The sequence below is a fragment of the Pteropus medius genome, unplaced genomic scaffold (genome assembly GCF_902729225.1).
Source record: "Pteropus medius unplaced genomic scaffold, Ma_sr-lr_union100, whole genome shotgun sequence".
In the NCBI taxonomy this organism is placed as follows: domain Eukaryota; kingdom Metazoa; phylum Chordata; class Mammalia; order Chiroptera; family Pteropodidae; genus Pteropus; species Pteropus medius.
In genome coordinates this window covers 5363689-5389135 of record NW_024350319.1, presented here as the reverse complement: position 1 = coordinate 5389135, position 25447 = coordinate 5363689, and the positions used below count along the sequence as shown (strand labels likewise).

The 25447-nt window shown below is 35.9% G+C and overlaps 1 protein-coding gene across 2 annotated transcripts in view; it reads left to right on the top strand.

Annotated features, from left to right (window-relative positions):
- The window catches only part of PTGER3 (prostaglandin E receptor 3), a 163284-nt gene that overhangs the window by 76522 nt on the left and 61315 nt on the right, over positions 1–25447 (top strand). Inside the window, exon 4 of one of the 2 annotated variants that reach the window (XM_039838590.1) lies at positions 89–1051. The exons of the other annotated variant lie outside the window; for it this stretch is intronic. Coding sequence (XP_039694524.1) covers positions 89–128 — 40 coding nt within the window. The 3' untranslated portion in view covers positions 129–1051. Of the gene's footprint in view, positions 1–88; positions 1052–25447 lie in introns of those variants that run through there. 2 annotated transcript variants of the gene reach the window in all.

Here is a 25447-nt window from a genome sequence, read left to right as displayed (position 1 = left end):
ATATGATATATTCTATGTAATTTTAAACCTATGGCTTTGCATTGGAAGAAATGAACTGCTGCCTACTCCCACCTCTATCCTATTGCAGAACCAGTTCTTTCATTCAACACCACTGCGACCCATGGTGAAACAAAACAAAACAAACAAACAAATGTACAACACAGCTGAGCTGCTCCCAAGAGAGGTTGGGCCACAGTAATGAGAAGAGGTATGCCAAGCCATGCCAAGTTCTTAGAGCCAGGGAGAGGTAAGAAAGCAAAGAATGTTAGGATTAGAAGATTGAGCTTCCATCAGAAGCTGTATTTATCCAAATTCTCCCAAGGATGGAGGAGAAAATTAGAGACATTATCTTTTATATGTAAATGTGTATATCTCTCATAGTTAGAAGAGGACTTTGGTCCACAAAATATATTAAAATTTAGACAGAGTTGAATTGACCACATTTTTACTATCTACAAGAATTACTTTTAAAAATTAAATAAATAATGAAATCCAGGTTATAAAGAAACAATAGGAACTACTTAAGAGAACAAAAATTTATCAACATCCTCGATAGTTGGAAGCACGTTCAAAAGGAACCTGCTGTTAAGATAATTGTAATTATTTATGTACCTTAAGGGTCTGTATAAAACATACCTTGCTTGATATACTTTTAATCACTATGAATACTTAAATGTTTAATTGCTGTCTTAAAAATATTTGTGCTTCTATTTTTCTTTAATCCAGGCTTTTACTAAATATTTTGTTAATTTAAAATATCTCTAGGCTCATCTTATAGATAAAAGTGTTTCTTCATTTCATTTATATTCTAAAGCTTTATTTTGTTCATTATCTAAAATGTTTTTTATATAAAAATAATTTGTACAATATGTATCTTCAAGAGCCTTTGTAGTTTTGTTTTGTTTTTTTTTTAATTCAACCATATTGTAAGCTCCCTGTGGGCAGGACCCATGCTTTATATATCTCTTATAGATACCTACAGAGTCCAGCACTGTGCTAAGCACATAGAAATTGTTCAATAAAAACTCAATGGAGAGACTAAGTGACCAGATTGCAATCTGTGTGAGTGATGTTTAAGACAACTAGGTACACATACTATGGGTAAGTGTGGCATTTAGTTGAGAGTTGATTCTTTATTTACTTTTCCTCATTAATGTTGTGCTATTTTGGTCAGTGTTTAAACTTAAGCATAGATGAGTCCTTAGATGCTTGAAGAAGACAACTGTAAATATTTGTTGAATATGGGATGATTGCTGTTAGAAAAAAATAATGAGATAAATATAAGCCTATATATAAATAATTTTTTTAGTTATCTATGTCATCTCTTACCTTGGTGTAGGAGCTGAATTTCAATTCTATACCTATAGGTAGATGTAGCAGACAGAACTGAGAAAGAATGGCATAACCTTGTGAGAGTAACCTTGAAAATTCTGCTTTTAATCTTACTTAGTATCAATTTCCTTGGTTGTAAAAGAGAGTAACACCTACCTTGTAGAGTTGCTGAAAAGGTTAGAGATAATATATGTGAGGCCATTTTCTTAAAACCACTATAAATTTTCCCAAAGTAAAAGATTGTCTAAAAAAGTTATTTACCACATGCCACAATTTTGAGTAAGTGGCTGGAATTTGGATCTTAGAGATAAGAATTATGTGTGTGCCAAAGAGGCATATGGACATAATAGAGTCCCAAACAATTTTACCCAAGATTTTTGCAAATCTCCAACCATCCTTTAACAAGTTAACTTGAATTACCATCAGCCAGCTGCTGAACCAGTGGTATTTCCTCTGCAGGTGCCAGCAAGAATATTCCTGCCAAAAAACGAGAAGGTAATTTTGAAATAAAACTTCTTAGAACAAAAGTTATATGCAAATGCTTGCAGGTTAAAGAAGAAACAGCCTGAGGCTAGAGCTCCCATTAATGTTCAAAGCAAGATGTAGGCTATGGGATAAAGAGAAGCTAAAGAGTAAAAAGCTACATTATCTGATTTTGTTTCAGGGTGGTCTCTGGACTGAAACATGGTACCAGGGCCAGTGGTATTAAGACCGTCTCCCAGGGAACATGTTCATGAAAAAGAGTGGGGTTCTATGGTTGGTCTATAAGGCCAGCATATTAGGGTTACAGAATTTAGTGGTTGCGCTACTCTTAATTCATTACACAACTACAGCCATATCCTGAAACCCATTCATTGGTACCACGTGGGGAAAGGACAGCCGCTGAAATGAAACTCATGGATATTTGGTGTAGCATTTGCCAAATTTATCTAATCATACTAATCACCCAAAATAGAGAATCCTCATCTCTTCCCTGGAAGTTGAGTCAGAAAATCTGGCAAGGGACCTGTGATTTTGTATTTTTATCATACTAAGCAAAATAAGTCAGACAGAAAAAGTTGAGAACCATATGATTTTGTTCATATGTAGGATATAAAACTGAAAGCAATGAACAAGAAAAACAGAGACTCAGAGACACAGACAACAATTTAGTGGTCATCAAAGGGATGGGGGGATGGGAGGAGGTAAATAAAGATAAAGGGGATGAAATATAAGGCGACAGAAGGAAATTTAACTTTGGGTGGTGAACATACAATGCAATATACATATGATGTATTTATTGAATTGTACACTTGAAACATAATTTTATTAGCTAATATCACCCCCCAAAATTTAATAATAAATAAATAAATAATAAATACGTTCTTTCCAGGTGATTCTTTCCATTGAGCAGGCTTGACAACATTTATGTAGTACAGTAATTCTCAAAGCATCATCCACAGACCAGCAACATCAACATCACCTGGGAATAATTTTCAATAAGTAGAAATACAAATTCTTTGATCTCACTCCAGACCTACTGAATCTGAAACTCTGGGACTGCAGCCCAGCAATCTGTGTTTTAGACACCCTCTAGATGCACACTAAAGCTTGAGAACTGCGTTTGTCAAATGGGGCCCAGATGTTAGAACTTTGGGAGTGTAGCTGCAGCTTAGGAAATGCATGTAGTTCAAATTCTCTGAGGACTAAGAAAGTCATGATTTCAATCCAGGGGCTAACTACCGCTCTTCCCTTGACATACTACCTCCCTTCTATTTTTCTAAGGAATAGTTTGATTTTGTGAATCCCCAACTGATTTTTTTCCCCAACTGATCAGGGCTGTACCCCTTTCCTTCCCGAGAGTGAAGATACTTTGTTATTTGTTTTCCTCCTTGAAATCATCTTGTTGCTTTGGCGTCTTTGAAAAGATATTCATGATCGAACAGAATATTGTTCGGTGTTTATTTTTAATATACATATTCTTGTTCTAACCCTGACTAGTAGGTTGTGCCAGTATAATTCCATTGGCTGTACTTTTTCATTTTGTTACTGTATTTACATACTCCCCCCATACTTTTTAAAAAGAAAAACAATGGTTGAAAAGATATGTTCTTATGTTTCTAAGAAGTGATGCAATTGTTTTTGGAAAAATAGTGAAACTTTCAACATCTTTCTAAAGTTATTTTTGTATCACTGCTTTTTGCTGTGTTTTCACAGTCATGGTGGGAGATTTTGCCAGCACCCGACTATTACTCATCTGGTACATAGCTGAACAAATTATTTTCTTGAAATACATTCCCAATAAAACCTAATTATAAATGCCTATAATTATTTAGGGTATCTCTATGTATACTAATGATGGTAGCAAATAGAGGGACTGAATCGATATGATCCATTTGACAATGTTCACCATGTACTTAATAATTTTACATTTTACATTCCAGACTCTGAGACTATATAAGAAACTAACCCTTCTTCATGATGGAGACAGCTGTCCCAAACCTGTACAGGCTCTCCTTTTATGTGAGGTTGGAAATAGCTACTTGAGGTGGCATAAACAGCAAAAGTTCAGCTACAACCAATCCTAGACTGAGTATTGGGAAATCCCTTTGTCTCTTTGGTTTTTCATTAGATAATCTGGTTAGCTGTTTGAAAAAGGAATGTATAATTATATATAGTGATGAGATTAGGCCCTAAAATATATTTCTGGAATAATTCTACCCATGAATAAATGATAAAATCAAATAGGGCTAAAAGTCTTCCAGGCAGGAGGTCCTGCTTTGGAAATTAATGGACAATTTCTAGTGATATTATCAGAAGTGTTATAAAAAGTTTTTATATCTCTTACATCTCTACTGGGGAAAGAGGGCAAAGGCAGAGTAACTTCAAGTCCTTCCAATCTCTGCTGATAGAACGAAATCAGACCATCCTCAGAAGGAAAAGTATCTCCACCTGAATTTAGAATTGTTTTTCTTAGTAGGGAGTTTTCTTTTTCTTTCCTTCTTGTCTTCCTACTTTCCCTTCCTCTGTGCCTCCCTCCCACCCTTCTTTTCTCTCTCTCTTTTTTTCTTTCTTCATATACTTATTAAGTGAATGAAATCCTCTTGATTGTGTGTTACTTGGGAATAGGAACCAGAGAAAGATGTGAAGCTATATGATGCAAAGGAAAAACAGAAGTAACATTTTAAAAAATGTACAATATGTAACGTATATAACTGAACATATATAACTGAAACACTGAACCATATACAAATATATGCATTGATATATTGGAGCTTTAGTCCTTTCATTTAATTTCTGTTAAAATGCAGCTACTTTTAATAAGTGATTTAATGAACGATACACACTTTCCTGGTAGTGGCTCATGACAGAGGAGTGGGAAGAAGGCAGAGAAAGCAACAGGGTACACTGAGGAAGGGAAAGCTGTGTTTGCGACAAGGAAGAAGCTTACAGGGAGAGAAGAAAGGGGAAGTAAGAGGGGACAAATGACAAATTTTCCCCCTTTCTGTAGTCTCTTCAGATTCAGTTCTGCCTCATGCACATATCCTTCTAGATTTTTAGTCTATTTATCATTATTCATCATAAAAATAGCTATTGAACATTGAACATCATCTGTAGTTTGACATCCTACTAGGCACTTGACATACTAAATTGTTAGAGCAAACTTTGCTATTGTCTCTCTTTTACAGCTGAGAAAAAGAAGGCTCAGAGAGTAAGTTGCAAATGATTAAATACAGCTCTATTTAAAATCAAACCTCCTCATTTTCTGCCACTATACTGTCTCTAATTTGGAAATTTGTATTTTCCTTCACATCAAGAGTATGAAGGAACCTGTACCGGTCAAGATGAGGTTATGTAGTAGGAAAATGAAGTGAATTGTATAGAAGCTCTAAATAATTCTAGAGCAAGTACTATGGCATGCCAATTGCAAAGAGTGAGGAAATACAATCTTACTGTGCACCAAGAAAAAGGAGAAATGGAAGCACTAGTGAGCAGCCTTAATATACACCCCAGAACCTCAAGAGTAAAGACAGAATAAAAATGTAGGAAATAACTGTAGGAGTTCTGAGTTTAAAAGGGCAAGGTCCTTTTCAGCTCAGCTCTCGACTCCAAGCCTACTGATGTTAAGCCTTTCCACGTGTTGATTTACTTGGCAAGCTGAAAGATTATCAGCAACCAGGGCCATTTTAAATATAGGCAGATACAGGCATATTTTTAGCAAAGCTGAAAAAACAGGTTGGCCACTCAAATAACCCAATTTAGACTTATGGTAAGAACAGTGCATCATTCAGAGTTGCAACTGGTTCTTGCTTTAGTTAGTAGAAACTTCTCCACAGGCTGAAGAAAATGCAGCACATCTCTGGAAGAAATGCAACAGTATTTTGACATTTTGTGCAGAAGAAATGTATCTGGAGTGTTTGTAGAATTTTGTACCTCTTTCAGATAAAACGAAGTTATGGGTTTATGAACTGAAAAATCTGTAAGCTGCCCTGGTTAATAAAGCATATCCTAATTCAAAATCATTAGACTGGCAAAAGGTTTCACTCTTAGAACCCTTTAAAACCTACATTAACTTTGAATTAAAAAGGCGAAGGAGTTTGATGCCGTGGAAAGGATTCACGGAAGGCAGGGTTCATAACTCCATCCCAAAGTTATTATAAGAGTTTTAGTTAATTTCCTAATTTTTGAGGCTGTTTCTCATCTGTTATATGGAGATAGTAATAAGTAAATGTGGCAAGTACTACCATAAAATATATTTCTACCTCCAAAATATGTAAAGTGATACTACTGTTCACTTCTCTTCATCTCTAATACTCCTATTTTAACTCAGGCGAATCTTGTCTCTCAGCTACACCACCACCAAGAGCTTGCTGATAATTTTTCTGCTTCCATTCTAGCCTCAACAACCCCTCCCCTCCCCGCCGCCCATTCATAACTCAGTGGACAGCAATCTTTCTCATCCTAGGGCCTTTCACATGTCATCCGCTTTTCTTTTCTATTTCTTACATGGACAGCTCTCTTTTCCTTTGGTTTTCCTTCTTTGGTTAAATAACTTTCTCAAAACAGTCTTTCCTGACCTTCCTACATACAGTAGTTTCCTCTCTTATTTGCTACCTCGGCTCATTTATTTCCTTCATGGAGCATATCCTAATTTCCAATTTGTTTTTATTTGTCTGTTTACTTCCTTGTTTGTTATCTATATAAGATTATGGGTTTCACAAAGGCAGAGACTGGCTTGGTCTAGTTCAGCCTTGTCTCTACCAAGCACAGTGCCTGGAATATTAAAGATAGTAAAGACATATTTGTGTGATGAGCGAAGGAGTTGCTGTGAAGAATAAGCGAGATAATTAGGTGCATCTTTAAGTACCTAGGTGTTCAGTAAACATTGGCATTCTTTCTCTTTTCTTTTTCAGTGCTGCCCAATCAATCTCCACCTCTTTCAACCTGTATGCTTCCCTGCTGAAGGTACACTGGCACACCTCCCCATCACATAATGACAAAATATAGTGAAGTACAGGGAAAAAAGAGCTTGCTCTTGACTTGGAAACACTGCGTTTTAATATCTGTGTTTTGTGATTTATGCACCGACACCATAATATGACCTTTTCTATGCCAAATTTAAAGATTTGTAATATGCTGACAAACATTCATTTTTTTACTATCTCTTCTTATAGGTTATGCCACATCTCTAAATTTGTCTTGGGCAGTGGTATTGCAAAATCATTTGACTATTTTGTTACCATTTTCTCTTATTATTTAAAAGCAAGTAAAAAATTAAAATCTAAAAATTTATAAATGTGATTAAAAGCTAAGATAAAAAATATAATTTAGACAAAGATGAAAATAATTAAGCATACAATAGATGGTTAACATTTAGTTTTACTGGACACATTAAAATTATGATTAATAGTGTCTTCACTTAAAAAGAAAAGGAATATATTTAAAGAGCAGCATGAAATGCTGAAATTTTATCAGCATATAAATTATGTCTAAAAGGTGAGGCATAATTAAGAAAACTATATCAGTGCAAGCTCTCTGTGGAACAGAATCTCATTCTAAAATATCTCTTGCATATTTGGCTTTCTAGTGTGTTATCTGATTTTTGTCTGAAGTACTAGATTGCTAATAGAGCATACCCCTTTTTTCTCCTGAAACATTAGCAAACCAACTCCTTTAGTTTACTTATAAGAAGGTGAAGGAATTAGTTCTACAGGCCTGCCTCAATTCTTCCTCATTAGTCACCTGAAATATTTCAGAGTCTAGGTCTGCAGGCAGAGTATTTATTTAAAAAGAACCCCTCACAGTTCTGGACTAATAGTCATATAACTGGTGTCCATTTGGGGGCGGGGCATATTTACCAGTAGACAGTCAACAGTTCTAGATGCACAAGAAGAAAGACATTCAAGGTGTCTTCTATTTTGTTTTCCTCTTGGTTAGTTAATCCCCCCACAGGCAATAGGATATTTAGTTCAGGCTGTTTCTTCTTTAAGACTGATGAAGGTCAATTTTCGGAGACCACACCTTGTGTTTCTAATACAATTCTGCTTTAATGAATCAGTTCCAGAAGAATTTTTCTGACTCTCCTACAAGTTTGCCCTGCTCCTTAACTCTTGCCAGACTGTGCTAGAATGTTCCTCTGGACTTTGACACATTCACTCTTTAAATCTGGTGTGTCCCGCAGTCATTGAACTTGGCTGCATTCGTAATATTGTCCTGGATTTGCAGAAGGGATTGTGGAGTTCTGCCCATTTTTTCTAGCATTTAATCCTCAACAAGCCTATTTTTTTTTTCCTTCACTATCCAGTGCCCTAAAGGCAATTACCATCTTCAGTGCAGGAGCCTTATTTTGCATTCGCAAAGCCATACGTAACTAGCGGTTAATGGACAGTATAGAAAGTTGGGTCGAACAGTGCTGCTCTGGAGTATTCAGGTCTTCACTATCTGTGCCACCAGTCTCTCTCATCAGGCGACCCCCTGACCAAAATACGAGCAGCCCAAACTGAAATGCATTGATGACCGCACAACTCTTGGCAAGCTAAGTCTCAGTACAAATGTCCTTGACATTTTTCTTTTCAGTTAATGATGCATATCATTGCTTTCCAAACTCTTTCACAAGGCTTACAAAATCCATCACGACCTTTACCATTTGTCTAACTAACTTCATCATTCCCCCTTTCCTTTGAACTGTAGTCTTCTGAACTACTTTACATTTCTTGTCTCCAATTTTAAGCTTGCCATTCCTTTTGTCTGAATATCCTTTTCTTCCTACTCAGTGTTCTGTGGTGTTGTGAGACACTTTAAGAGAAGGTGCTCAGTTCTTTTGAATAATTTAAAGATGTGGAGCTAACTGAATGTTGCTTGACTATTCATCATTAAAACATCAGAAAGTAATTTAGGGCATAGGGAGAATGTGGAACAGTATTTTGTACATAGAAAATTATGAAATACCAAACTTCTTAAGGGAAGAGACTTTAACCCTAGGGACTTGAACTGTTCCAAATATTTTGTAAGAAACAAATCTTTTGTATCTTTATCTGTAGGCATATGCATATGCACGTGTGTGTGTGGGTATGTGTGTGTGTGTGTGTGCGAGAGATAATACATTTGTGTGTGTGTGTGTGTGTGTGTGTGTGTGTGTGTATGTAACTTCCTCTCCATCACTAAAAACTTTTCTCTCAATGGCTTTACTCTACACACAAAAAGACAATGGAGGAGCTCTGTGGATAAAGTACAAACTACATTAGAATCTATTCTAATACTTAACTCTAAGAAAGCGTTTTAATACTAATAGAGCTTTTGAGAGGCATGTTCTAATTTTTGTTTATGAGATATCTATCTAGAGTAAACATTTGGAATGGAGAACCATCCACAGCAGAAGTGAGACTGTCAAGGGCAGCCCAATTCCCATCTAGGCTCTGGTCTTTTAATTCATACCTGGCCCCTCTCTGGTTAGGAGCATTTAAAGGCAAGGCTGAATTACAGCAAAGAATGCCAGAGAGTTAAAGTAGCCTATCACAAATACTTCTAAGTACTAAAATATAGTAATGCTAATATATTTGAATGGATATCACACATGAGCTTGCACTTGACCCACATTGCTTCTTCATTGTCTTTCCCTCATCTCCCTGCCTCCATGTTTGGGGTGCAGAGACCGAGAACAAAGGCTCTCCAGGCTATGTCTTTATGACCTATAAGGAGCCCTTCTTATATTTTGACTCAAGACTTGAGATTTGAACTTGATGCACATATTCCAGGTTGATAAGAAAATGGAAAGAAAACTTAGCTTTTATCATATACCTATAGGTACAATATCATCCTGAAAATGCAGTAACTATAACAAAGATTTCAAAAATCCTATTCGATACATCCTAACTTGATCAAAATCAGAATATTCACCCTAATTTTAGGCACCTGAATCAAGAACTCAAATTCTTAAGCCAAGAATGTAGATAAACTTGAGAAATTATTCACAATTCAGATTAAATGCCACTGATCATTTTTCCTTTTCAGTTCATGCAAGGACTGCTTCACCAAAATGTGCTTATCGGTTTCTGTATAATTAAGAAATATCTTGTACAAGGAATGAAGTACATAAAAGAATTATCAGACACACTAGCTAAACTAATTGCATATGGGGCTATGCCAGTTTCCAGTCTCAGTGATTAGATTATGTCTCCTACTTTCTTTAAATATCACAAATAACTGAAAGTTAGTAAGCAGCTATTTTCAGAATAATAGCAACATGCAAAGCTCAAAGGTTCATGTTCAATTTTACAGGGAATGTTGGTTTTGTACGACAGCAGTTACTGTATCTTCCCAAGCAGCGAAGTGTGACCTGGGCTCTTTCTCAGGCATTACAGGAAAACCCTACTATTTCATTACACTCACTGCGTCCGCAGCCCTGATGAAATCTTATTGTGTTGTCTAGCATTTATGCTCTATTTCAATTACCTGGACTTTAAAAAAAAAAAAAATTCAATTTGTTTCTTAGGATTCCCAAGCACAAACAATCAGGCATCCTAGCAAAACAAAACGAACCAAAATATTTATAAATATAAACTTTTTGAACATGTATACATAGATAAATAAACAAATGTGTATGGAGTATAACTGTTTCTATCATATCATGCTGGTTATTTTAATTGAAAGTACTCAATAGTGATGTAAGCAATGCATGACCTTATCAGCTTTGATGAGTCTCAGCAATGCTACCTGAAGTTCAGTAATCTCAGTCTATAGCAGTGTGAGAACCTGAGTTTGTGTCTTGTCTAATACAAAAGTTAACTTGAGTTATTTTTCCAGACGTATGAAGCTCCCTATGCTTTCAGAAAGTGAGAGAAAGGAATTTTGTTTAACATCTACCTTAGCTTAAACACAGAGTTAGATATATCCACATGTGATATGTTTAATTCTGGCAATGACCCTGAGGATAAAAATTCTTATCCCTATTTTTTATCAAGGAACAAACTAGTCATAAAGCAGATAACCGACTTTCCTAAGAATACCCTGCTGAGGGTAAGATTCAAACGCAGATCTGGGACTCTTGAGTTTATTTCTTTTCTAATTTGCTATGCTGCTTCAGGTCACCGAAAATCTTTTTATATAGTTATACCTGGCATGATATAAACTTGCTCAAGGGCATGCAGGGGCAAATCAACAACTGAAAGTAAAGTGTAGCAGGGCCTGGAACATAAGACCTGTGACCACACACACCTGATTCCTGGAGCAAAACGATCAGGACCCCGGCCAAACGAGCTGGAGGTCAGGTCTGGGGCACAGTCCCATTGGAAACAGGAATGTCAAACAGGAAAACTAAAGCAGAAGTCCACGTGTGCACACTGTGCCAGTGGGGTGGGCTGTTGGGGAAAGCACCATGACATCTAGGGCCTTCCAGACATAGCAGCTTTACCTCAACAGACTAATTCCAGACCCCACAGACTGACTGCGGATATATGCCTATTATTATAGGATGGTTTGTGTGGATTATCTCAATTTAGTCTTACCACACTCTGAGGAAGAATGATTATTTGCCACAGTTTAGCACAACCAGTTAAGTGGTGATAAAACACATGGGCTCTGGAACCAAACAGCCTGAGGGCTGACTGCTGACTCTGTTATCCTCTTGCTGGGGAAATTTACTTACTCTCTGTAATGAATCTCTTCATTTGTAAACCCTGAGTGATAACAATCTTTTTGGGTTGTTAAGAGTATCAAGAGCCTCAAACAGTGCCTGGATCAAGATAACTGTTAGGCAAGTGTTTGGTAAATAAAGGAGGGGAGTGAGTAACTTGTATAAGTTTATTAAGGAAATACATAGTGGACCTGGGACTCAAGTCCAGAGGGCATGAGCCCAGAGCCCATGCTCGTAGCCCAGGTTATAGAGAGTGTATATGGATTGGTATCATCAGACAGAGGTGTCTGATTCTGGAAATGAGGGGCCTCAGGATCTTTACCTGTGAAGGGACAAAGGAAAGCAGATATCAACAAAACCCTGAGATTCCTTTTGCTCTCTCATCCTATGTTGGCTACTATCTCAATGGAAATTATGACATATCTGAAAATAATTTCAGAATCTTCTTACCTAAGATCTTTCCAGTGTCAGCCGTACACTGGAAGTCTTCACTGAATTCATCACAATCTAAATTCAATAATCTTTAGCACTTTTTGCCTCCTGAGGAATCAACAATGGTGGACTCCGGACAGAGTTTTTAGTTGAGAATATAAAGAATCCCACTGAGTTTGTCTACACCAGTAATCCTTTCTCTATGTTAAGATACATGTTTTATACTTCTATCATGAAATGAGATTTTTGAAGGACCATTACATGTTTTCCTCCTGTACTTTCACAAATCAGGTATTTTAAAAGAAAAATATAGCTTTTTCTGTGAGGAAGAAATTTCTGCTTTGTTTTTCTTTTAATTTGACATAAGGCAAATAATGGAAGTATATAGTTAGGTTTGCTCAGTCTCATCAATATATGAATGTAAACTTTTTGTAAAAACAAAAAAACCAATAAATATTTTTACCTACGTCAAATCAAATCAGATTAGGTTGTCTAAGTTACCTTGTCCCATGACTCCATGTCCTTGGAAAGCATCCCGATTTAGTCTACTAGAGTAACTCTCTGGGTTTTATATGCATAGACACATGCCTTGTGGACAGAGACAGTCTGAATTTGAGAGCAGACATTTTGTAGTAAATGCCTATCCCACAGTTCCAACTGAAAGCAAAGTCTCTCGTGGGTTACTTTTCACAAAACTGTAAACCTATAAACAGTAAGAGAAGGATCTGCAGCAGAGTTGGGGCATTTTCTTGAATCAGCTTTTGTGCCTCATTATCATTAATTTCTCCAAGTTAGAAAGGGTGATATTTAGTTTGTTTTTCAGCTCAGAAAATATACAAATTACATTGTAGAGAGATGCAATAGGTAGTAGCAGGGAAATTACACAACGACTTGGAAATCAGGCCCCTGCGTTTGGCTATAATCGCGTCTACTAGCTAACTATGTGACGTTAGTCCAGTTATGTAAGCACTCTGGGTGTTGGATTCTTCATCTTTAAAGTACCTCAAATTGTCAATGTAAAAGTTAAATTGGATAAAGTAAGGCACTAAGTATATAGTTAGTACTAAAAAATGTAAGTACCTGTTAATATTACTGTGATATCTTCATAGCTGTGGAGATTTTCATTTTAATTGATGTGCCATGCACATTTTTTAGTTCCCTTATATATATTATCTGTAACTTGTATAATGATCACAGCCAGACACTGCGATTAGATAGATGTTTCTCATTACATCGTAGTAAATGGATTGGAGAAAAAAGAGTCTAGAGACATGGAGATTCATCAAGAGGCCATTATGCTGACTCAGATGGAGAGTTCTCATTAAGATAGTGGTAGTGAGATAGAGAAAGAAAAACTACTTAGGATTTGGCCTTTGAAGGACAAATGTTGTAACTGATTGGTTAAGGTGGCAAGAAATAGCAAGGACTTAAGTAATAATCCTTCTCGTCTAATCCCTCTGACTAAAACCCACATGTGATAGAGCAATGATTTGACAGAATAGTCTAATGAAGAGTTAAGGCTGTAAAAAGACATATCCAAAAGTGACATGGATGGGTAAAAGGGGTCAAATATATGATGATAGAATATTTGACTTTGGTTGGTGAACGCACAATGCAATATGCAGATGATGTATTATTGAACTATACACTTGAAATCTACATAATTTTATTGACAAATGTCACCTAAATAAATTTAATTAAAAAATAAAAACAACATCTCTCCCAGAAAAATGGCTAAGTAGGTAGCATTTGTCTTCTTTGTTCGGTACCAGATATTCTGTGAGCATCTGCTATGTTTCATACGATGCTAGGCATTTGATGCTAGGCGTACATAAAAATTCATATACAGAGAAATGATATCCATGCCTATCTGAACTTTCCTGTTATAAATAACAAAAGCCCACCTCAAACTGGCTTTTAAAAAGGACACTTATTGATGAAATAATTCAAGAGTCTAGGGCTTTAAAAACAGATGGATCTTGGTGCTCAATGATGTATGTAGAATGTATGAAACTTTTGCTATCTTTTGCTGTGCCTTCAGTATTGGTTTCCTTCTCAGGATTTCTCTTTTCATGGCAGCAAGATGACCAGCAGCTACAGGCTGTCATTTTTACTGGTTAGCAAACTCAAGGAAAAAAAAATGCTTCAACTTCTCACAACCTCTCCATAATTCTAGCAAATATTACTGATGGAGATATTAGCCCACTTTGGATCATATTTCCCTTCTCGAACTAATTACTATGGCCTGGGGTGGGCCCTAATGAATCTTATGGACTAGAATAAAGGAAAGTGTCTCCAAAATGATGATTGAAGTGTTATCGCTAAAACCAAGGGAGAATAAATTGAGTGATCAAAATTTGTAGACAACTATACTACCCAAATTATTCAAGCAAGGACTGCTTTTCTTATAAATAATAGAAATCTCTTTCCAAGCCAAAATAGAATTTGTTATAAGATTCTCATAGGACCCAATAGGAAAGAATCCAATAAGACTTCAGAAGGAATTGAAAAGCGAAATGAAAATTGGCATTACAGCTGCCTCTGTATTTCTCTTTCTCCCTCTCCTCCTCTACCTCTTCCTCCTCCTTCTTCTTCACCGTCTCCCATTCCCTCTCCCTTACCTCTTCCTCTCCGCCTTCCCCTGTAACCACCTGTTAGTCTTTGTTTTTCTCTGCACGCCTTCTGTATTTTGGCTGTCTTGCTCTTCAGTCTAGTGTTTTGTTTCTCAATGCAAAAGACTGCCCTACAATGCCGGAGTTTAATTTTCTCAGTATCAGCCACTCAAAAGAGACTGAGATTAGCTTCTCTCACTCTCAATTCAAAATTTAGGAATTAGATCTTATTAGTAAAACTTGTATCTAGTGACCACTCCAGTCCAACTGAGTGTGGCATACAGACCGGGTTAAATCCACCACTGCATAAGGACCCCGGGTCTTCTACCTTCTACTGGGGCTGGCTCACATTTCTGGAAATAGTTTCTGTAGAACAGAATGGTTTGAGGAGTGCTGGGGAGACTTTTGGGGGTCCTGCCTTTATGAAGATCTTACCTGGAGTGGCTTCAGGAGCTTTTATCTTGGAGCTCATGAAGGTGATGGAAGAGGGTTCACACTAGACACCTGAACTTTCTGGAAAGGAGAACCAGGATGGTGCCAGCTGAAGTCTACATGGTCTCAGGCCACTGCTGGAGCCCCTCTGACTGCCTAAGTCCCTAGCACTAGTTCTCATGAATATTACCCAGGCAGAGAGACACCTGGATCTGTTTTTGTCTATTTATCAGAGGTGTAAATAACCCACAAATAGTTTTTCCTTTTAGATTATTTGATATTTTTTTAAGTTTTTCAAAATATAAAACATAAAGAAATGACTGAAAGTTGTTGACAGGGTTTTTAAAAAATTATAATTATTATTCCAATTGTTTTTTGTTTATTTACCTATTTTATACCATAAACTAGTGCCAAAGAAATGCAGCAAAGGAATTCTAAATCTGTTTAAATCAAAAACAATAAATAAGTCAGTAAATAAATAAATAAATGAGGTTAAACTCACCTTTGCACAAGGAGGTAGCTCTTGGAAAAAGGAGGCTATTGTAGTATAGATAAAATATCAAAAGCAGTCCACTACGACAACCTAACCACCTTTACTGAGAGATTTTTTTCTGGCTTAAAGCCCAATTTCATCTTCTGGACTTTAGTACATATGCAAAGGTATGGAAACTTCATCTTTAAGTGATGCCCACACAATTTAAAACATGGCATGGTAGAGCTCCAATAATAAAATCCAATTATCAAAATAAGTGCTGCCTATTTGGTGCTCTGGCCAGATATGTCAGGAGGCTAACAACAAGGGAAAACTCCAACTAGTTACTTACTGGTAAGTTGCAAGTTTTAAAGAAGAAATCTATTTATTGTAAAGAACATTTATTCATTTCTTAAAAATTTTCAGCCATATTGTCAGGGATTACTGAAGCAGATAAATAAGGCAGAGTGACTTTCCTCGAAGATTCTCAGACTAGTTAGGGAGACAAAGTAAACCAATGATTGAAAAATAGCTGTGATAAGTGCTAACAGGAGACATGCTCAGAATGCCACTGAATTTGAGAGGTGCAGACATCCTTCCTCAAGGAGTATATTAGTTTGCAAGAGCTGCCATAACAAAATACCACAAATTGGCTTAAACAACAAAAATTTATTTTCTCACTGTTCTGGAGGCTGGAAGTTCAAGATCAATGTGTTGGCAGTTTGAGTTTCTTCTGTGGTCTTTCTCCTTGGCCTACAGATGGCCAGTTTCTCACTATGTCCTCTCATCATCTTTTCTCTGTGTGAGTGCACTCTTGGCATTTCTCTGAGTGCCCAAATTTCCATTTCTTATAAGGATATCAGTCAGGTTGAATTAAGTCCTACCCTAAAGATCTCATTTAACCTCAATTAAGTCTTAATTAATTTAAAGTCCCTCTTTCTCAATACAGTCACATTCTGATGTACTGGGGGTTAGGGCTGCAACATATGAATTTGGGGTGGGGGTACACAGTTCAGCCCATAACAAGGAGAAAAAAATTTTCCAGAGGACTGATGCCTGACATTGTCTTACATGAAAAGACAAGAGAGGGTATAACCTTGCAGATAGAACAGCAGGAACAAAGGCATAAAAGCAAGTGTTAGCATGAATTATCTATGGAATTTTCAATAGTTCAGTGTTGGTTGGAAATGGTGGAGGATAAAGTTGGAAATGTCATTAGGGATTGAATTATAAAAGATTTTGTGTCGGCAAAGGTTACACTATGATAACAAATATGTCTCAAAATGTAATAGTTCAAATGCAGCAAATGTTTATTTTTCTCTCAGGTAACAGTCCAGGGTGGGTCCTACAGATCCTCTAGGAGCTCTCTTCCACACAGTGATTCAGGGACCAGATTCCTTTTCTCTTAAGGCTCTCATCTGTGTGGTTAAGGCTGGGTTGTTATGGCCAGAATTTTCTCTTTAAGGTTGGAACTCCAGCTGTTTCACTCCAGCTGTTGTATCTTTTGTGAGAACTAGTCATATGACCTCTCCTGGTTGCTGGGTTATAATATCATGGGGAGGGTGGTGGGGCTGGATAACCCCTTCCTGGCTATGATTCTATTATGAGATGCATTTTATACATATGAACTGTCTTTGTCAGTCATGTAAGTCACACTGAAGAATTTGAGTCTTTATACTAAGGATGTGAGCATGACTTTGAGGGTGTTTAGGCAAGAATGACATAATTAAATTTTAGTTTTAAAATATAATATTGGTAGCATCAATAAGAAAGGACTTATGGGGCAATATTAGAAGCAAAGATATAATATTAAGGAGGCTATTTTGATAATTTTGGCAAGTAGTTCTGAATTAAGGCAGTGCTTGCTGGTAGGAGTGGAAAATATGGAACAGATTGCAGTGATTTTTCAGAAATAGACATATTATGATTCCTAACTGACATTTTGTGAGGAGAGAGCATGAGGAAAAGTATGGTTTGGGTGAATGAATAGACTTCAGTAACATTAAATGAGAGAGAACATGTTGGGATTAAGGTTTATCAGTTCGAAACATATTGAGCTTGAGATTTCTGTGGCCTATCCAAATAGCAGCATCCAGTGGTTTGTTGTATATATGAGTTATATTTTCAGGAGAGACTATGAGGCTTAAAGTAAATTTCATAGTTATTACAATAATGGTCAGAGGAAGTTGAAATCACATGTGAATGAGATTATCCATAGTAATCACAGATTTATGTAATGACATAAGAATGCTGATTTCCAATTTCCATTTTAAGTTAAAAATGGGTTTTCAATAAAAAAAAGTTTAAATAACACCAAATTATGAAAGCAGTAGGTTAGCTATTTCAAATGATACTTAAGGCACTCTGTTACATCTACATTTTTTAGGATCCTCTTCACCTAACTATCCCTTTTGATTTTCCCCAGAGATTTAACTGAATCCCCTATGCATAGCTTACTCTTTGTGGATTATGTGGCTTAAATTCACATCCACATGCTAATGACTTCCAAGTCTCCTGTTTAGACCTCTGTATATCCAATGGCTGGCTGGACAGCCGGTTCACCTTAACTCCACTCATAACCCTCTTGCCAAAGGCTTTCACTCGCTCAGGGTTCCTATGCCCTATCCACCAAACCCAGAATTAACCTGGGTGAGCTCCAATATATCCTGTCATTATATTCACATATGTGTCAAATCTGTCCATTTGTCTCTTTCCTCATTTCAGCTAAATTAGTTCAAGCTTCCCTTATCTCATGGTTTATTCTAATGCTTTCTTGTCGCCCCCACCTTTGTTTCTCCCACCCCCTAACCTCAGCTTCTCCCACCAAAATCTATTCACTGTGCAGCCAAAATGACCTCTCCCACACACCAGTTTTCCATACTGCAGCCAGAGAGATATTTCTAAAGCATCAATATCACTAACCCTGGCACATCGTTGATTAAAAGTTTTAAGAGTTTCTCATTTGTCCCAGAATAAAGTCCAAACTTATTAGCACCACACACATAGTCCTTAAGAATTGCAGCCTTTTATAGCTCTATATTATTCTTTCTTTAAATGTACCAGGTACATCCACAGCATCTTGGACTTCATTGGAGGTTGTCCCCATCTCAAACCCTAACAATTGCCCTGTCTCCCTTTCCCCTTGCTTCATCTCATACTCTCTTTCAGAACTCAGCTTTGATTTTACTTCCTTGGTGAATCTTTCCCTGACCAATCAAGGTTGGATTTTACATTCTTCCTGTATATTTCTTCAGCACCTTGTTCTTACCCCAACATTCCACTCATAACATCAAAAGTCTATAATTAGTGTATTTATGTCTTTCTTCATAGATTACAAGCTCCTTGAACTCCTCCTTGAGGGAAGGGACTATTCTTTTTTTTAATTCATATCTCCTTCATGTCTAGCACAAGCCCTGAAATAAAGTAGGCACTCAGTTAATATTGATTGATTGAATGAATAGGTACCAATTAGATCCTCTTTACAAAGAGGTAACAGGTAGTTAAATTTGATTATTGACTACAGACATTATCTTATCTCAGAAAGGATTACTTTATCAGTTTGTAAATTTTTCCACTATAGAAGCATTTATTTTGGTAAAAATAGATAACAAACAAATAAATACATAAATATATACACTTCTAATAGGAAACACATACATACTTCTGGAAGGAGGTGAGAAAACTGGTTTAATTCTTAAAACTATGTGTTTAAAAGTGACATGAAAGAATAAATGTCCAGTTTCCTTAAAAACTGAGCTTTTTCCAATCCTAATTTTTTCAATCCGAGTTATCACCTTTAAATGGATTAGGAATCAATGGATTTTAGTTTAGAGGCATTAAATCAAACTTCCGTGAAAAGAGATACAAGCTTCAATGTATTAGTTTTTATTGCTATGTAACAAATTTCCACAAATTTAGGAGCTTTAAACAACATCCATTTGGTATCTCACATTTCTGTAGATTGAAAATCTAGGACAATGTTACTGGACTCTTTGCTCAGAGTCTCACAAGGCTGAAATCAAGATATCAGTTGACTGCATCCTCATCTGATGTTCAAGGTTTTTTCTCAAGTTCATTTCTATTATTGGCAGAATTCAGTTCCTTATTATTGTAGGACTGAGATCCTGTTTCTTTGCTTGCTCTCAGCTGGGGCCTCGTTCCTTCTCACAGACCCCCTGCATCTTTAAACCAACTATAGCATATTAAATCTTCCTCATACTTAAAATCTCTCCGATTTCTTCTACCACCAGTTAGAGAAAGTTCTCTGCTTTAAAGAATTTGCGTTATTAGGTAAGGTCCACCTGGATAATCTCCTCGTTTTATGATCCACTGTGCCATATAACATAATTATGGGATCTCTATGATCATGGACAGGACTTCTTCAGAGGGGAAACATTTTAGAAATTCTGTCTAAGAACATTCAATGTCTTGGAGTAAGTGGCCAAGATTCACATAATTTATATGAATTAAACAGGCATGTGAAAGAGCATTAGAGATTGCAAACATATGGCCATCTACTTTCTGATAAAGACATGGCGGTCTTTTACCAGGTTGAAAGACAAGTCATTTTTCTTATTTTTCATAGCAGAATGCTAACTCCTAACTGACTGTCTGACATCTAAATTCTTTGGTAAATCTCTTCTTAACCAATATCTTAGAAGGTATACATTTCAGGAAATCTCCAGAGAGCAATATGTTGCTATCACAGTTTTTCCAAATCCCAAAAAGGATGATGAGTAATAAGCAAAAGAGACGTGTGAAATGTTACACTATGATTAATAACATTTCCAAAACTTACCTTTCCTAGGCCACATTACCATGTTAATTGTCTCTTCAACTATCAAGGAAGGGTGATCAAGAAGCGGCTTGATCAAGTATATGAGTTGATGAATGAAAGATCTTAGTGACATCCATGAACTTATGGGAAAGAAACACTGTTCTGAAAATCTGAAATCCAATCAGGTGTTTGCTAGTGTGGAAGAGAGGGAGAGAGTAGAAGAGAAGAGAGGCTGATGAAGCTCTTGTTGAGAGAAGTGTCAACAATGTGCAGGAGACCTGGGAAGTATTCCTCATAGAAGTCAGGGTCAGAAAAGCTTTCTCTTCTGAAAAACAGGTTTGTTTTTTCTTCATGTAAAGAGATCTATGTAATCATTCATATATCTGTTTTGCCTTGGCTCCCAAAATCTCAGAACTAGTAGGTGTGCATCTTCTCCCTGGTTCCTGGGAGAATTTCCTTCTCTTTCCTCTACTTGGTTGTTAATACCTTTTCTTCTTTATTCTGGCTATCTGTATATATGGCATACAAGTTTTCATATAAACTATTTAAAAGTCCTTACAAAAGTAGATGAGCATGTTTTGTAAGTACACTGAATATAGCATGTTAGAGTATGTCGCAAAAATTTGTAAAATGAGGAATTTAACTTCTTAACCGCAACTGACAAACAGATATATGTGAAATAGATAAAGCCAGAAAAAGGTAGTGAAAACATCTGGGGAAGCCTATGAATGGGCCAGGGTTGGGAGAAAAGAAACTAATTTTCAGAGAAGAAAGAGACTGCTTAACTTAGTAATCAAACGGAGACTTTTGGGAGACCATGTTCATTTTATCATTACTCTAGGCTCATAGCACTTCTCTTTTTTTTTTGATGGATGGGACAGGTATTCATAGACCTCCTCGAGAACATTCATGAAATTTATGTACTCTCTTTTTACAAAATTCAAACACAAACATTCACACCAAATAATTTCAAAAGATTCTCAAATTTCCTAATGTTAATAGTACACAGATCCTCGATAAGGAACCCTAATAAAAAACCAAACTTCTTTATATGAATGCATTCTGATTTATAAAAAGAAAGTTTAATAACTGGTAAAATAAAAAAAAACATGTTTACCTTACAGTACAGTATTCAGAGGGAATATTCTTTGAAAATTTCATTGCTATGCCTTCTCTTTCTTAGTTATCTTAACTCTCATGTTAAGCAGATACCACAAACACAGATGAAAGGATCGGGAGGAATTACCAAGTTTTTCACTTGAATTAACTTTTTTTTTTTTTATATTGCTATATTAAGTTGCATAGCTATTAGCGACTTAATAGTTCTCTTACTATCTTCTAGTTGAGACAAACTCCATACATTTTAAGATATCACAGGCATACTATGCTAGTGAGTAGAATGTTTATAGGTTAAAGTTCAGTCAGGGTAATGCCTAAGGAAGGTGGATTGCAATATGACACCAAAAAATGAAAGTAGGAGCATACAGGAGACAAAAAGAAAGTGTTAGGAAACCAAAGGCTTAGGGCAAGAGTTTCTGAACAAAACGATGGATGGGCATCAAAGGCAAACTGCCTGCAAATCTGAGACCTAAGTTGGCTCTGGTTCCTCATATTCAATCTTGATTTCTTGATGCTGAATAGACAAGGCTTTGAAGATAAAAGAAAAAAAGATGGTGAGTGAAATCTCAGGGTCAGTGGAAAACGTACTGATGCTTTGCTTTTCCCTGGTTCTAAACCACCTTCTAGGAAATACCCCTCCTTCATACATTTTTTTCCAAATCCTTCTTCTACTAAGTAGCAAGTGACCCTGGCAGGTTGCTAAATATTATTTTTAAAATGAATAAATAGAGATAATAATGCCAGTTCAATTGTTATGAGAAATAAACCATATAACACAAGGAAATTGCCTAAAACAGTAAGTGGAACATACTAGGATGGTGATCCATAAATTTAGATTTTACCTGCATCAAATAGTGTGACTTTAGAAAATTGCTGGAAGGAACAAGCAATTGGAGGATCTGATCTCGGAAGTTTAAGAAAATGGAAGAAAAAAAGTTTCCTCTGCTTCTTTTCTGTGCTAGCATCTAAAAAAAGAACAGTAATGTTCACCTAAGTACCAAGAACAGAACAATGTGTAATGAAGCATAGTAGCTAATTCTCAGATAGGAAAGAGTTGTTGCTTTCAGGCTTTCAACGTGCATTTGGACAAACTGAAAGGAAAGCATGGCCTGTGCTTCCTATACTATGATGACCTAATATGAGGTTTTCTAAAATATAATGACACTAACCATACTCATCTAAACCCAAAGTCATAACGGACTCAGGGCATGGCCATTATACACTGAATTGTCATACACATATTGAAAAATTGGTTAGATCAATCTAGATGGACCCTCCCATTAAGGCGAAATTCCAGATTCTACTAATAAATTAAGCTAAAAGCATTTTTTAAAAGAATGATATATTTATATTTGTTTCTGTTTATAAGAATAACTGAGCAGAAAGAGTAAGCAAAAAAAAATATATATATACCTGCTTAGTCAAAATTAGACTACCTACATGAAAGTTAGGGGAGGAAATAAAAGAATATTTAGATTTACTTACATATTATAAATATATGCAAAAAGAATCTCTGATATAACAATGAGAATTTTTTGAAATCATGACTTCTTATTCATTTCTGCCTTTAATGTGCTTCCTCCTAAAGATTCAGTTCTTTTCCTCAAATTTACTAGATGTTTTCTTACATTTGACTTTAGGATAAAGGCATCTTGATGGGTTCACTACGGACACAGTCTTCTCCCTTTATCTCAGTTTTAAAATATAAACCACATGTAACCTCGACGATATTTTCTACAAGACAATTATGTTTAGATCTGGTGATCAAAATATATCTTAAAGAGCCAAGAAGAGAAGATTTAGAGCTACTAGGTCAGAGGGGGTCAATTTGAGGAAGTCATCATTTTGACAGCTGACATGATGGCCTATAATAAGCTTGACCAACTGCTTCTTAAGAAAGTTTTATTGTTGCTGTTATGGCTGCTTCTGCCAGGAAAGATCTGGACAGTGTTTTAGAAAGCATGCTTTTCATATTCAAATGATAAATCATCTGATGTAACATTTATATCTTCACAATGATATAGGCAAACTAATACTGTATGTATTGCCTGTATGTGCATATCTATGGAGACATCTAATTTTTCTCACAATTAATCTATAAACATTTACATAATATAGTTCAATATTTTTAGAGCTATGTTGGTGATGGGTAGGCCATGTTTGCTGATATGAGCACCCCAAGCACAAACAGAGTTAATGTGAACTACGAAGTCAGAGGATGTAGAAGTTTAAAAAAGTTCAGGTTTGGCTAAGCTTCCTCAGAAGCAGTAGCTGAATTCTCGAAGTGGAGCCAGTCACTTGGAGATATGTTTTATTTATGGAGCAGCATCTTCACAATGATGTGTATTACTCATATGCATGTTCAGAGATACAAAACTGTGAAGGGAAAAAAGGAATAGAACTCAATAGGCCAATTTTTTTGGTTAACTTAGGTAAAAGTCTTGGCTGAAGTTGTTGATTGAGATCATTTTGCCTTGTGGATGATTTGCCTTAATGTATGATTTAATGAGTCCCCCTTTAGGTAATTAAAAATTAAGTTTTCTAATTCTTATGTGTGCTTCTGATGAAAGAGGATAATAAAAATTTATTTGTAAGTCACAGAGTCATGTATGAGTCATTTACTGGACACAATAAAGCCTTGAGAGAAAGTCAAAGAGTATTTTCTTCCAACAGATTTCCAACCAAAATTGAATTACATCCTGTGATAAGGCAGTATAGCTACATAATATTGGGTAAATTGATGACAATTTCTGAGCCTCAGTTTTCTCCTCAGTAGAAAGAGGGCAATAAAATTTGGTTTACAGGATTAAGAAAATGAAATGAGAATATGTGAAGAGATTATCACAAGGATGGCATATAAAAGTTTTCAAAAAATGGACCAATGAGATCTTTGAAGATTTAATTCTCAGTAACTAGAATGGAAGAATAGGATGGCTCTAGTTACTGAGAATAAAATCTTCAAAGATCTCATTGGTGGCTATTGATTTCAGCGCTTAAAGCATATGTCAACTTCTCAATCAGCTGCTATAAAGGAGACCGCCTCATCTGTTTCGAACTGTTTGCAGTATTGTCACCTTTTTAAGGGATATGGTAGTGAATCAAATAGTCATTCTCTCCTTTCATGTTCCCAGCACCTGTTTGTTTGGCACCTGCTATGTGTTGAGCCCAGACAAATAAAAATGAATCTGAGATTATCTCTGCCATTCAGGAAACACTGTATTATTTAATGATGTATATTTGAGAAAACACTGCAAATACATACATTTATTTCAGCAAGCATTGAGGAGAACATTTTCAAAGCACAGTACTATATGGAGAAAAGATGAAGAAGACATCATCTTTTTCAGATAAACTAGATAATAGGAAAGATGCAGTTAAAAATCCAGGAAAGTTAGTGGTAGCAACCACAAGCAAGGAATAAATAAAGTATTATGAAAGCACAGAGAAGACAGAATTTATTCCTATCTTAGATGAATCTGCAAGGCTTAAATTAAGCAAGAGGAACTGATATGTATCTTGAAGGATGAGAATAAATTCATTTATTCATTCTTCAAGCATTTATAGAACCATTACTATGTAGCATACTCTATGGTAAGTACTTGGGATACAGAGAAGATAAAACTCTGCCTTTCAGGAGCTCCTGATATAGTCATGGAAGAGACAGACATGTAAGCAAATAATTATAATATTATAGATTTATAATATTAAAATATAATAATATAATATATTGTATAATAATATAATACAATATAAGATAAGATAAGATAAGATAAGATGATAAGATAAGATAAGATAAGATATGATATGATATGATATAATATAATATAATATAATATAATATAATATAATATAATATAATATAATATAATATAATAACTTAGGACATCCTTGACTCTACCTTGGGTCTACAATCATGTGTGTGTATATGTATGTATCTATGTTATATGTGTTATAGAGACAGGTCTGGAAAGTCTTCCTAGAGAAGACATTTGAGCTAAGTCTTGATGAAGAGTAGGATTTCAGCAAGCTGCCTTGGAGATTTAGGGCACAGGAGCATTCCAGGTGAAGAAGAAAGGAAACTGAATTTCCTTAGGAAACGGAAAAGAAAATGTATGTCTTGAGAATAGTGGAAGGAGATGGGAAGTGAGATCTGGGAGTGG